Genomic DNA, 13,485 nt, shown 5'->3' with positions numbered 1-13,485 from the left:
GAGGTCAGAGGTCGCAGATCCCAAACCACCGGTTCCTCTCGTCTCTGGATCGAGAGTCGGACGACGGTTTTAACGGAAGCGACCCGAACACAAACGCTGCAGCTGGATCGATCTGTGAAACATCGTGAATGTCTGGAATCAGCCTGGAGAGGTGACGCTCCGCTCTGATTGGACGACGCCTCACAGACTCTGTCAGGACGACTTGCTATTGGTCAACGGTGAATATGCAGATGTCCAAGTTTGCGAGGACGAACCTGACGTGATCAGTTCTGGTGTGATCAGGTCTTTAGACAGATTTTTTAAAACTTTTTTTATTCCTCGTCTCCACATCTACTTCCTGGTCCCTACATTACCCACAGTGCACCTGGTCTGTTGGTGGCAGCTGACGTATGGTTCTTTCCTCTGATTGGTACAAACTGGTTCTGGAAACACAGAGGAGGAAACGCCTGGAACGAACACGTGACCAGGTCCAGGTTCCGTCACCTGGGACATTAACACATGGAGACGACATCTAATCTAAATCTCTCCCAACGTGTCACTTCCTGTGGTCGTTTTGAACGCCACGCGGATCAGCTTGTTTTTAACCTTTGCAGATGATGGTCACATGTTCACTGGTCCACTTGGTGAGACGCCGTCGTACCAACAGTTGTTTTAATGTTCGCGTGACACTCGACCTGAAGGAGCAGTTCAACATTACTTCCTGTTGTTCACGTCTCTGCAGAACAAATGTTTTCAAACGGTTTCCTGTCTCTTGTCTTTCCGTTAGCTAGCTGACGCTCACAGCTCCACACTGTGCTAACGTAAGCTAGCTGTTTACTCTTGTTTTCAGACTGAATGCTAAGCTAGCTATTTCCTCGCTAGCTTTATAATAGGACATGAACGTGTTGTAGAAACAGGAAGTTAACGAAAATGTTGAACTGCTCGTTTAAGTCAAATGATCGACAGTTTGGTCGCAGGAAGTGGGTTCTTCTTCTAACAGGAAACAGACTCGTTCAGGAAGTTCTTCCTCCTCCTCTTCCTCTCGGGTCACGTGTGATAAATCACGTAATTTTGATCTCGTCTCCGTTTTAACCACGTGGTGACGTGGTTCATCGGTGTTACCATAGAAACCGACCCGCGGTTCAGTATGGCGTGTAATGAATCATGTGACATGTGGTGAACCAATCAGAGCTCCAGGTGGCGTGACGTCAGCGTGGACACGATGTGACGTTCAAGCCACTCGGCAGGAACGCGACACTTCAACCCCGAACCGTTAACGAATTTGTAGCTGACGATGCAGTTTGTTAATAAAAGTTTAAAGGGGGCGTGTCCGTGGAAGGTTTTAAACGCTTTAAATGTCTTTTGGTTTCTTTGGTCTGTGTCGTGAATTGTTGGAACTGAAGCTGTGTGTTCTGTACGTCACTGTCGTCACGGCAACACACTAACATGTCTGTTGGAAGGAGAATTTTTGTGAGTATTTATATTTCCTACATTCTGTACTCGATCCTGACGCATTTCAGGAAATGCAATTTTACAGTCATTTGTACCTTTGCAAAAAAAATTCAATAAAGAAAATTAAGACGAAGTTTGACTCAATGTTTTTATCAAGGAAAAGAAAACGTGTTAAATAATCGTTTGAGAGATATAATCAAATGAGATCATCAGACACTCGTGACAGCTGATCTGTGACATCACCACCAGCCTGGAAATGAAAAAGCTAGGTCAGAGGTCAAAGGGCTCGAAGTCTGAGCCGGTCCGACGCGGACTTAACCACGAACTTAACCCTCTGAGTTTGGTCTCCACCTCCAGAGACAAACATCTGGCTCCTTAACATGAAACTATAAAACATGTGGAACACGTATGAACTTGTAGAAACAGTTTGGACGTAATGAAGTTTTCAAGAACAAACACGCTTCACACATACACGTCGTCTTTAATGCATCACAGTTTACACACACGGGAACACACAGTGTAACACAACGGGACAGTGACTCAAGACTCACGATCACAGGAAGATTATTATAATGTACTACATGTGTGTACTACATGTGTGTACTACATGTGTGTACTGACAGAAGGAGAGGTTGCTGTGATGAAAGGCTTCAGCTACATGAGAGCTGTGGACCAATCAGAGATCAGATTCCCATGTAGGTGTTCATCTTGCCCAGAGCGTCGCAGACGGTGGTGAGGTCGCTGCGTAGGTCCTGCACCACGCGCTCGATGCTGCGTGTGTCCTTCAGCAGGTCCATGCTCTGCGTGTACGGGTTGTAGAACACGCAGAACGGCCTCTGGATGGTCTTAGCAAACTCCCTGAGACAAGGTACAAGTACACACACTCAGAACAAAGGTACAAGTACACACACTCAGAACAAAGGTACAAGTACACACACTCACACTATATCGGTTAGATTGTCAGTGGTTGTGTGTCAGTAGTAGTGTGTCAGTAGTAGTGTGTCTGAAGTAGTGTGTCAGTTGTAGTCTGTCAGCAGCAGTGTGTCAGTGGTTGTGTGTCAGTAGTAGTGTGTCTGAAGTAGTGTGTCAGTTGTAGTCTGTCAGTAGCAGTGTGTCAGTAGCAGTGTGTCAGTTGTAGTGTGTCAGCAGTGTGTCAGTAGCAGTGTGTCAGTAGCAGTGTGTCTGTAGTAGTGTGTCAGTAGTAGTCTGTCAGCAGCAGTGTGTCAGTAGCAGTGTGTCAGTAGCAGTGTGTCAGTAGCAGTGTGTCAGCAGTGTGTCAGTAGCAGTGTGTCAGTAGTAGTGTGTCTGTAGCAGTGTGTCAGTAGTAGTGTGTCTGTAGCAGTGTGTCAGTAGTAGTGTGTCAGTAGTAGTGTGTCAGTAGTAGTGTGTCAGTAGCAGTGTGTCAGTAGTAGTGTGTCAGTAGCAGTGTGTCAGTTGTAGTCTGTCAGTAGCAGTGTGTCAGTAGCAGTGTGTCAGTTGTAGTGTGTCAGCAGTGTGTCAGCAGTGTGTCAGTAGCAGTGTGTCTGTAGTAGTCTGTCAGCAGCAGTGTGTCAGTAGCAGTGTGTCAGTAGCAGTGTGTCAGTAGCAGTGTGTCAGCAGTGTGTCAGTAGCAGTGTGTCAGTAGCAGTGTGTCAGTAGCATTGTGTCAGTAGTAGTGTGTCTGTAGCAGTGTGTCAGTAGTAGTGTGTCTGTAGTAGTGTGTCAGTAGTAGTGTGTCAGTAGTAGTGTGTCAGTAGTAGTGTGTCTGTAGCAGTGTGTCAGTAGTAGTGTGTCAGTAGCAGTGTGTCAGTAGTAGTGTGTCAGTAGCAGTGTGTCAGCAGCAGTGTGTCAGTAGTAGTGTGTCAGTAGTAGTGTGTCAGTAGCAGTGTGTCAGTAGCAGTGTGTCAGTAGTAGTGTGTCTGTAGTAGTGTGTCAGTAGCAGTGTGTCAGTAGTAGTGTGTCTGTAGCAGTGTGTCAGTAGTAGTGTGTCAGTAGTAGTGTGTCAGTAGTAGTGTGTCTGTAGCAGTGTGTCAGTAGTAGTGTGTCAGTAGCAGTGTGTCAGTAGTAGTGTGTCAGTAGCAGTGTGTCAGCAGCAGTGTGTCAGTAGTAGTGTGTCAGTAGTAGTGTGTCAGTAGCAGTGTGTCAGTAGCAGTGTGTCAGTAGTAGTGTGTCTGTAGTAGTGTGTCAGTAGCAGTGTGTCAGTAGTAGTGTGTCTGTAGCAATGTGTCAGTAGTAGTGTGTCAGTAGCAGTGTGACAGTTGTAGTGTGTCTGTAGCAGTGTGTCAGTAGTAGTGTGTCTGTAGCAGTGTGTCAGTTGTAGTGTGTCTGTAGCAGTGTGTCTGTAGCAGTGTGTCTGTAGCAGTGTGTCAGTAGCAGTGTGTTAGTAGCAGTGTGTCAGTAGCAGTGTGTCAGTAGCAGTGTGTCAGTAGCAGTGTGTCAGTAGCAGTGTATCAGTAGCAGTGTGTCAGTAGTAGTGTGTCAGTAGTAGTGTGTCAGTAGTAGTGTGTCAGTAGTAGTGTGTCAGTAGTAGTGTGTCAGTAGTAGTGTGTCAGTAGTAGTGTGTCTGTAGTAGTGTGTCAGTAGTAGTGTGTCAGTAGTAGTGTGTCTGTAGCAGTGTGTCAGTAGTAGTGTGTCAGTAGCAGTGTGTCAGTAGCAGTGTGTCAGTAGCAGTGTGTCAGCAGCAGTGTGTCAGTAGTAGTGTGTCAGTAGTAGTGTGTCAGTAGCAGTGTGTCAGTAGCAGTGTGTCAGTAGTAGTGTGTCTGTAGTAGTGTGTCAGTAGTAGTGTGTCAGTAGTAGTGTGTCAGTAGTAGTGTGTCAGTAGTAGTGTGTCAGTAGCAGTGTGTCAGTAGCAGTGTGTCAGTAGCAGTGTGTCAGTAGTAGTGTGTCAGTAGTAGTGTGTCTGTAGTAGTGTGTCAGTAGTAGTGTGTCAGTAGTAGTGTGTCAGTAGTAGTGTGTCTGTAGCAGTGTGTCAGTAGTAGTGTGTCAGTAGCAGTGTGTCAGTAGTAGTGTGTCAGTAGCAGTGTGTCAGCAGCAGTGTGTCAGTAGTAGTGTGTCAGTAGTAGTGTGTCAGTAGCAGTGTGTCAGTAGCAGTGTGTCAGTAGTAGTGTGTCTGTAGTAGTGTGTCAGTAGCAGTGTGTCAGTAGTAGTGTGTCTGTAGCAGTGTGTCAGTAGTAGTGTGTCAGTAGTAGTGTGTCAGTAGTAGTGTGTCTGTAGCAGTGTGTCAGTAGTAGTGTGTCAGTAGCAGTGTGTCAGTAGTAGTGTGTCAGTAGCAGTGTGTCAGCAGCAGTGTGTCAGTAGTAGTGTGTCAGTAGTAGTGTGTCAGTAGCAGTGTGTCAGTAGCAGTGTGTCAGTAGTAGTGTGTCTGTAGTAGTGTGTCAGTAGCAGTGTGTCAGTAGTAGTGTGTCTGTAGCAATGTGTCAGTAGTAGTGTGTCAGTAGCAGTGTGACAGTTGTAGTGTGTCTGTAGCAGTGTGTCAGTAGTAGTGTGTCTGTAGCAGTGTGTCAGTTGTAGTGTGTCTGTAGCAGTGTGTCTGTAGCAGTGTGTCTGTAGCAGTGTGTCAGTAGCAGTGTGTTAGTAGCAGTGTGTCAGTAGCAGTGTGTCAGTAGCAGTGTGTCAGTAGCAGTGTGTCAGTAGCAGTGTATCAGTAGCAGTGTGTCAGTAGTAGTGTGTCAGTAGCAGTGTGTCAGTAGCAGTGTGTCAGTTGTAGTGTGTCAGTAGCAGTGTGTCAGTAGTAGTGTGTCAGTAGTAGTGTGTCAGTTGTAGTGTGTCTGTAGCAGTGTGTCAGTAGCAGTGTGTCAGTTGTAGTGTGTCTGTAGCAGTGTGTCAGTTGTAGTGTGTCTGTAGTAGTGTGTCAGTAGTAGTGTGTCAGTAGCAGTGTGTCAGTAGTAGTGTGTCTGTAGCAGTGTGTCAGTAGTAGTGTGTCAGTAGCAGTGTGTCAGTAGCAGTGTGTCAGTTGTAGTGTGTCAGTAGCAGTGTGTCAGTAGTAGTGTGTCAGTAGTAGTGTGTCAGTTGTAGTGTGTCTGTAGCAGTGTGTCAGTAGCAGTGTGTCAGTTGTAGTGTGTCTGTAGCAGTGTGTCAGTTGTAGTGTGTCTGTAGTAGTGTGTCAGTAGTAGTGTGTCAGTAGCAGTGTGTCAGTAGTAGTGTGTCTGTAGCAGTGTGTCAGTAGTAGTGTGTCAGTAGTAGTGTGTCTGTAGCAGTGTGTCAGTAGTAGTGTGTCAGTAGTAGTGTGTCAGTAGTAGTGTGTCAGTAGTAGTGTGTCTGTAGCAGTGTGTCAGTAGCAGTGTGTCAGTAGTAGTGTGTCTGTAGCAGTGTGTCAGTAGTAGTGTGTCAGTAGTAGTGTGTCTGTAGCAGTGTGTCTGTAGTAGTGTGTCAGTAGTAGTGTGTCTGTAGCAGTGTGTCAGTAGCAGTGTGTCAGTTGTAGTGTGTCAGTTGTAGTGTGTCAGTAGCAGTGTGTCAGTAGTAGTGTGTCAGTAGTAGTGTGTCTGTAGCAGTGTGTCTGTAGCAGTGTGTCTGTAGCAGTGTGTCTGTAGCAGTGTGTCTGTAGCAGTGTGTCTGTAGCAGTGTGTCAGTAGCAGTGTGTCAGTAGCAGTGTGTCAGTTGTAGTGTGTCTGTAGCAGTGTGTCTGTAGCAGTGTGTCAGTTGTACCTCATCTTCTCCTTCGCCTCCTCGAAGCTCTCGGAGACAAAGTAAACGTCCTGGAAAGTTGTGATGAGACATTCTTGGTCACATGTCGTCTTCGGGTCGAACGTCTTCACACACGCCTGATCAGACAGAGCATGCTGGGAAACAACAGTTAGTGTGTGTTACAGTGTGTGTTACAGTGTGTGTTACAGTGTGTGTCTGTGTGTTACAGTGTGTGTCTGTGTATGTGCGTGTCTGTGTGTGTCTCTGTGTGTGTCTCTGTGTCTGTGTGTGTGTGTTACAATGTGTGTGTGTGTGTGTGTGTTACAATGTGTGTGTCAGTGTGTAACTGTGTGTGTTACAGTGTGTGTCTGTGTATGTGCGTGTCTGTGTGTGTCTCTGTGTCTGTGTGTGTGTGTGTGTGTTACAATGTGTGTGTCAGTGTGTGTGTGTGTGTTAAAGTGTGTGTGTCAGTGTGTGTCAGTGTGTTACAGTGTGTGTTACAGTATGTGTCTGTGTGTTACAGTGTGTGTCTGTGTGTGTGTGTGTGTGTGTGTCTTGTGTGTGTGTCTCAGTGTGTGTGTGTCTGTGTGTGTCTGTGTGTGTCTGTGTGTTACAGTATGTGTCTGTGTGTTACAGTGTGTGTCTCAGTGTGTGTGTCTCAGTGTGTGTGTCTGTGTGTGTGTCTGTGTGTGTGTCTCAGTGTGTGTGTGTGTGTGTGTCTGTGTGTGTCTGTGTGTGTGTGTGTGTGTCTCAGTGTGTGTGTCTCAGTGTGTGTGTCTGTGTGTGTGTCTGTGTGTGTGTCTCAGTGTGTGTGTGTGTGTGTGTCTGTGTGTTACAGTGTGTGTCTCAGTATGTGTGTGTGTGTGTGTGTGTGTGTGTGTGTGTGTCTGTGTGTGTCTGTGTGTGTGTGTGTGTGTGTGTCTGTGTGTGTGTGTGTGTGTGTCTCAGTGTGTGTGTCTGTGTGTGTGTCTGTGTGTGTCTGTGTGTGTGTGTGTTACCCTCAGCTCCCCGATGGACGACAGCAGTCCGGCTCCGTACGCTCGCAGCTCTTTGTCTTGTTTGCAAAGTCCAAACTCAATAGTAAAGAAATAACACTGTAAAAAATGCAGCACAGTGCGTCATGTTACTTTTAGTTTTTAACAGTTTGAAACAATGAACATCACAATAAACTTGTAATACTCAGTGTGGCCTGTAGAGGCCACTATCACAGACTGCTGAAGTAATAGAGTTCATCCATGAAAATATAATAATGAGGTGGTATTATGACAGAAGTATGTGGACCCAGTACATCTACGTGTGTCCAGTAGAAGTACACGTGTACTATTACATGCAGTATTACTCACGGTGGCCAGTTTCTGGACGTCCTGGTCGGACGCTCCGAGAGACGCTAACCCGATCTCCTGAGAGAACTGAGCGAACTTAGGGTCGGCCAACAGAGGAACGTGTCCCAGCAGCTCGTGACACGTGTCCCTGGAACCACAACACACATGTTACAGGTGTCTGTGTGTGTGTCTGTGTGTGTGTGTCTGTGTGTGTGTGAACTCACGGTTCAGGTGTGTACAGTGGGTCAGTACTGTGACGAACATACTGAGTACAGTTAAACACTCGGTACGCTAGAGCCGCCAGGAAATCTCTTGGAGACAAGTAACCTGCGACAGGACGAACTGTGAATCCAGAACACTCTACACACACACACACACACACACACAGACACACACACACAGACACACACACACAGACAGACACACACACACACACACACACACACACACACAGACACACACACACACACACACACACACACACACACACACACACACACAGACACACACACACACACACACACACACACACAGACACACACACACACACACACACACAGACACACACACACAGACACACAGTTTGAATACTTCATTCAACAGAACATCATCAACAGAAAGAAATAATATTGATAAAAAGAAGCATAATAATAACAGTAGTAATTCAATGGTTTAGTATTTATTTCTCTTTTCTAGTCTTGATGACTCAAAGCTCTTTTCACACAGAGCATCTATTCACAGCACATTGTTATTCTATGGGGGGGGGGGATTCAGGGTTCAGCATCTTGCCCGAGGACACCTCGGCATGCGGCTGGGTCAGACTGGGGATCGAACCGCCGACCTTCAGGTTGGAGGACGACCGCTCTACCCCTGAGCCGCCCTTTACTTTACTGAATCAGAACAATAATAGCAGTGACCTCTGAGGACGACCTCTACCGACCCCTGAGGACGACCTCTACCGACCTCTGAGGACGACCTCTACCGACCTCTGAGGAAGACGGACACGTCCTCCAGCTGTGGCACGTTGTCCTCCCTGTAGCCGCAGTGCTTGACCAGCAGGGGCAGGTTCTGCAGGTGCTCTCTGCAGGCGTGGGTCGGGTACAGTTTGCTCAGCTCCCGGAACACCACCCCCCACGTCTTGATCTCCTCAGGGGTGTACTCGATCCGAGGGATGGGCTGTCCGCTGAGGGTGGAGACACACAATCCACCTCATATCTGATTCAAACGTGTCAGCTCCGTTCAACGCTGACACGTTCAAATGTTCAATTCTTAATATGTTCAAACGCTGAATTGATATTTAAAGTCGGTTTGGATAAAAGCTAAATGCTGTGTACTGTAAACATGTAAACAAGTTCACAATGTTGATACATCTTACAACATCGAGACGTAAAGACATTACATCTTGAAAAGGTTAAAACATTAAAAGGTTAAAACTTGATACTTACAATTTGTAATTCATGGCCACTTCCACAAAGTATTTCCTCCGCAGGCGGTAAACGTTATCTTTAAAACCCTGAGAACACGATGGTTTCAATACATCAATACAACTTTATTTCATTTATATAGACTCCATTTGTACTTTATGTGTATATTTGTTTTAAGTTGATTTAGGAGATGCCACCAGATGATTTATGTCGTCTCTGATCGGTTCTGGATCTGTGTGACTCACAGGATGCTCGGCGTCCAGCTCGGATCCGTACATCAGAACCCGGTGACAACACTGATCCAGATCCGAGATCTTCATCGGGAACCAGGGGACATCGTCTTCCTCTGAGCAGAGACAACTTCCTGTTAGCAGCAACTTCCTGTTCGCGTCTCACAACAACAACCATCTGATGATGATTCATTCATTTTTATTTATTTAGAAGATGTAAACAAAACAAAGAGAAATTATACAAACAAGTAAAAAATTACTTATTTCATCTAATTATCTTAACCATATATCATAAATATCTTCTTTACCTCTGCTCTATGTTGTATATGTATAGATATATACAGTATGTATATACATATATATAAATACATTTAATAATTAATAATAATACTATATAAATAATAAAAATGAGAATATATATATAAATGTTTATACATATATACAAACTCATAAACCTACATTCCCAAAATCCAAAACACATTTGCTTTGTTATTCATATCAAGCAGAGAGCAACAACATATATTTGTTCTTTATTTTAAACTAATGTTGTGACATTATTTGAAGTCCACATTTACAAAAAGTTCTTTGGTTGTTCGGATACTTTGAGTTTAAAATTAAAGCTATCATTACGATTGACAGGTTAACATATATACTCCATATTCCTTTTAATTGTTTCTATTATCCCTTAAAATGTTCTTATATTATTTCTTACGTCTCCTTATGAGTCAACTTTTTTTTATATTTTCTGCCTCTGTTCTAGTTTATTAGAATTTTCTGTTTTATTCATTAAATGATGACCGCTGCAGCCAACAGGGACGTCCCAACCTGGGAGGCGTGCACGTGTGATGGAGGCGTGCACGTGTGATGGAGGCGTGCACGTGTGATGGAGGCGTGCACGTGTGATGGAGGCGTGCACGTGTGATGGAGGCGTGCACGTGTACCTGCTTCAGTCGACCACGCGTGTGCAGCCGTGTTGACGGACACGACCTTCACGTGACCTTTGAGAAGTTCCACCAGCTCGTTAAACTCCTTCTTGCTGCAGCTGCAGTCGGCGAAGATCTCGACCTCGTTCGCTCGCTTGGACCTCCTCGACTCGATGTGCTGCAGGTTCACTCGCTTCTCCTGCAGGAGGAGGAAGAGGAGGAAGAGGAGGATGAGGATGAGGAGGAGGAGGAGGAAGAGGAGGAGGGAGTTGGAAGAGGGAGAGGAGGAGGAGGAGGAGGAGGTAGAAGAGGAGGAGGAGGGAGTTGGAGGAGGAAGAAGAGGAAGAGGAGGAGGGAGTTGGAGGAGGAGGAGGTAGAAGAGGAGGAGGAGGGAGTTGGAGGAGGAAGAAGAGGAAGAGGAGGAGGGAGTTGGAGGAGGAGGTGGTAGAAGAGGAGGAGGAGGGAGTTGGAAGAGGAAGAGGAGGAGGAGGAGGAGGAAGAAGAGGAGGGAGTTGGAGGAGGAAGAAGAGGATGAGGAGGAAAAAGAGCAGGAGGAGGAGGAGGAAGAAGAGGAGGAGGAGGGAGTTGGAGGAGGAAGAGGAGGAGGAGGTAGAAGAGGAGGAGGAGGAAGAGGAGGAGGTGGAAGACTCCTCTTCCTCTTCCAGACTCGAACAACCAGCTCCACAGATCCTCTTAGAACATGATGTCATGGTTCAAAGGAAGGGATTGGTCAGTGGGCGGAGCTTATGCTGTTTGATCTCTTATCTCCTGTGGTGATTTACATAACAAGGGACCGAGCTGAACCTGAAGTTACCTGATGACCACAGGTCCTGCTTCACAGTGCAGGACCGGGATCTGGTTCTGGTTCTGGTTCTGGATCTGGTTCTGGTTCTGGTTCTCTCACCTGGAAGATTCTCAGAGCTGTGACCAAACATCCGACTTCGTTCTTCAGAGAAAACACCACGGCTGTTTTCTCTGAGGCTCCGCCCTCTGTCTCCGGCTGCTCGTTGATTGGACAGAAAGACGGACGACGAGACTGGAACAAAGAGTTCAAATGTTTTTATACAAACACTCAACGTTCTGGAAACAAGGAGCTGATGAAGACAGAGAAGATGATGATGATGAAGATGAAAAGATGAAGATTGGCCTCCTCTCACCATCTGCCCCCCCGTGTGGCGGAGCTGCTGCTGGTCAAACATGGCCGAGTCCAGAGACATCCCCCTCCTGGTCCAGTACTTGCTGGAGAACATCATCATGGCAGGTTGCATTCTGGGAACTGGTCCCTTCATCACATGGGCCGAGGCCATGGGGAACCAGTGGGTGTAGGAGTACCAGGGCTCCAGACTGACGGCTGACTGCTGCTCCAACAACCAGCTTCACCACTGAGGCTGGACCAGCACACGCCCCCTCTTATACCCACTGACAGGCTCCGCCCTCACAACTCTGACGTCCACCTCCTCCTGCAGGGGGGGGAAACAGGAGGAGGAGGATATTACAAAACTCTTCATTTTATAAGCGATTGTGAAGCAGTTCACCTGCTTTGGTTTTTATATCAATCAAATGTTATTAGTCTCATTTTCCCAGTTTGTCTCACAGATGTTAAAAGGATCAACTTCCTGTTCTTAACTCAACTTCCTGTACTTAACTCAACTTCCTGTACTTAACTCAACTTCCTGTTCTTAACTCAACTTCCTGTACTTAACTCAACTTCCTGTACTTAACTCAACTTCCTGTTCTTAACTCAACTTCCTGTTCTTAACTCAACTTCCTGTACTTAACTCAACTTCCTGTTCTTAACTCAACTTCCTGTTCTTAACTCAACTTCCTGTTCTTAACTCAACTTCCTGTTCTTAACTCAACTTCCTGTTCTTAACTCAACTTCCTGTACTTAACTCAACTTCCTGTTCTTAACTCAACTTCCTGTACTTAACTCAACTTCCTGTTCTTAACTCAATTTCCTGTTCTTAACTCAATTTCCTGTTATTAACTCAACTTCCTGTTCTTAACTCAACTTCCTGTTCTTAACTCAACTTCCTGTTCTTAACTCAATTTCCTGTTATTAACTCAACTTCCTGTTCTTAACTCAACTTCCTGTTCTTAACTCAACTTCCTGTTCTTAACTCAACTTCCTGTACTTAACTCAACTTCCTGTTCTTAACTCAACTTCCTGTACTTAACTCAACTTCCTGTTCTTAACTCAACTTCCTGTTCTTAACTCAACTAGAGGGAAACAGAAACTTAGTGATCAGTGAATAAAGCTCAGTCCCATGTGAGGATCCTCTCCCAGGACACACACATGCTGATGGAACTGAGCACATCAACACAACAACACAACAACAGGATTCACTGCATGAGAAGAACCAGTTTGTAACTTCATGTTTAAAGTGTTTGTACATCATGTCTGATGGAGGTGAAGGAGCAGATGAACGGAGGAGTTCCTGATGGTGGAGATGTGAGGAGACATGTTGTGATCTATAGAAACGTCTGCAGAACGAAGGCAGTTACAGAAGATCAGTGGCAGCAGTTTTCCAACAATAGGAAACATTAACATCAGTATCACAAAGGAAGGGTTAGGTTGGTAGATTGATTGTATTCAGTGTACTTTTTATTAAAGGCAGAATGTCTCTTAGTAACTTTGTGGGAATGAGATCTAAGATACAAGTTGTGGGTTTAGAAAATGAGATTAGCTGATCAAAGATGATCAAAGAGAAGCTTTCTTAATAAATAACAGGATTCTCAGCTGATGTGTTAGTGCCAACTGAGGGCAGGAGATGGTAGATCTGATTTCTTATAGTTAGAATTTTAACGTTAAAGAAGTTCATAATGATGTTGTTGTTGGGGATGGAGGAATACTGGTTTATGTGCAGATATTATGAAGATAATATGCATATACTGTATATGACCATACTATGTACATACACTTCTTCATGGCATCGTGGCGTGGTCTTGGATTCCTCTCTGTGAGCAGGTGGAGCCGAGTGAATGACAGTCAGTCCTCCGTCCTCACAAAGCCGCCTCCTCTTCAATCAACTGGGAGAGATGGTTGGATGATAAGTGGCGAGTGGCGGCGAGCTATCAGCCATGTGCGGAGACAATTTCCTGCAGCACAGGAAATGAAAGAGCAGCGAGGCGGCAGCGGCTTTGTTGTGACTGATGCAGCTTTATGAGCAGATCTCAGGTGATACCTGCGCCCGACTCAGGCGCCTTCAACGCCACACATCAAAAGAGCTGGGGGGGGGCTGTCGTGACATTTAGAGGAACGTGTTCAACGTGATGAACAGCCACTTCAGCTGGTGTGACATTTCTGAATCATAAACATCTTTCCTATGTTGGTGAAGCTGATGTCACTGTGGCCTGATGGCGCTACAACCACACAAGTCGTCTGTGGTGAGTTATGGTTACAGGCTGTTCCATCAACAGTCTGATTTAAAACATTGTTTTAACAAATCATTAGTCTTGGTTACGTGTGTGCATGGGGAGGGAGTGTGGTAGAGTTACTGTGGTTGTTTCCTGTTGTTGTTTCCCGTGTTTGTTTACTGTTGTTTGCTGTTGA

General features: G+C 45.7%; 2 protein-coding genes across 3 annotated transcripts in view; one reads left to right on the top strand and one right to left on the bottom strand.

Moving 5' to 3' along the window:
- Positions 1–1,564, top strand: part of LOC133009561 (transcription initiation factor TFIID subunit 4-like) — a 12,305-nt gene extending 10,741 nt beyond the window's left edge. The window contains exon 15 of the mRNA XM_061077083.1: positions 1–1,564. This exon is cut by the window's left edge and continues 402 nt beyond it. The gene's annotated coding sequence lies outside the window, so the exon portion shown is untranslated.
- A 397-nt stretch (positions 1,565–1,961) lies between these two features.
- On the bottom strand, positions 1,962–11,239 carry tph2 (tryptophan hydroxylase 2 (tryptophan 5-monooxygenase)). Of its 2 annotated transcripts, none has more exons than XM_061076666.1 (11): positions 11,090–11,239; positions 10,837–10,968; positions 9,951–10,131; positions 9,025–9,125; positions 8,801–8,868; positions 8,342–8,538; positions 7,580–7,715; positions 7,377–7,503; positions 7,032–7,127; positions 6,055–6,188; positions 1,962–2,289 (listed from the first exon to the last, which is right to left on the bottom strand). In XM_061076666.1, the coding sequence occupies exons 1-11, from the start codon at positions 11,237–11,239 to the stop codon at positions 2,115–2,117; spliced, it is 1,497 nt and encodes a 498-aa protein (XP_060932649.1). In that variant the 3' UTR covers positions 1,962–2,114. The 2 variants fall into 2 exon arrangements, with proteins under 2 accessions (XP_060932649.1, XP_060932650.1); XM_061076667.1 differs by having other exon boundaries at positions 9,025–9,143; positions 9,945–10,131; positions 11,090–11,203.
- Positions 11,240–13,485: the final 2,246 nt, after the last annotated feature.

This window comes from Limanda limanda, chromosome 8 (assembly GCF_963576545.1).
Source record: "Limanda limanda chromosome 8, fLimLim1.1, whole genome shotgun sequence".
Lineage (NCBI taxonomy): Eukaryota > Metazoa > Chordata > Actinopteri > Pleuronectiformes > Pleuronectidae > Limanda > Limanda limanda.
This window is presented reverse-complemented; position numbering and strand designations above follow the sequence as displayed.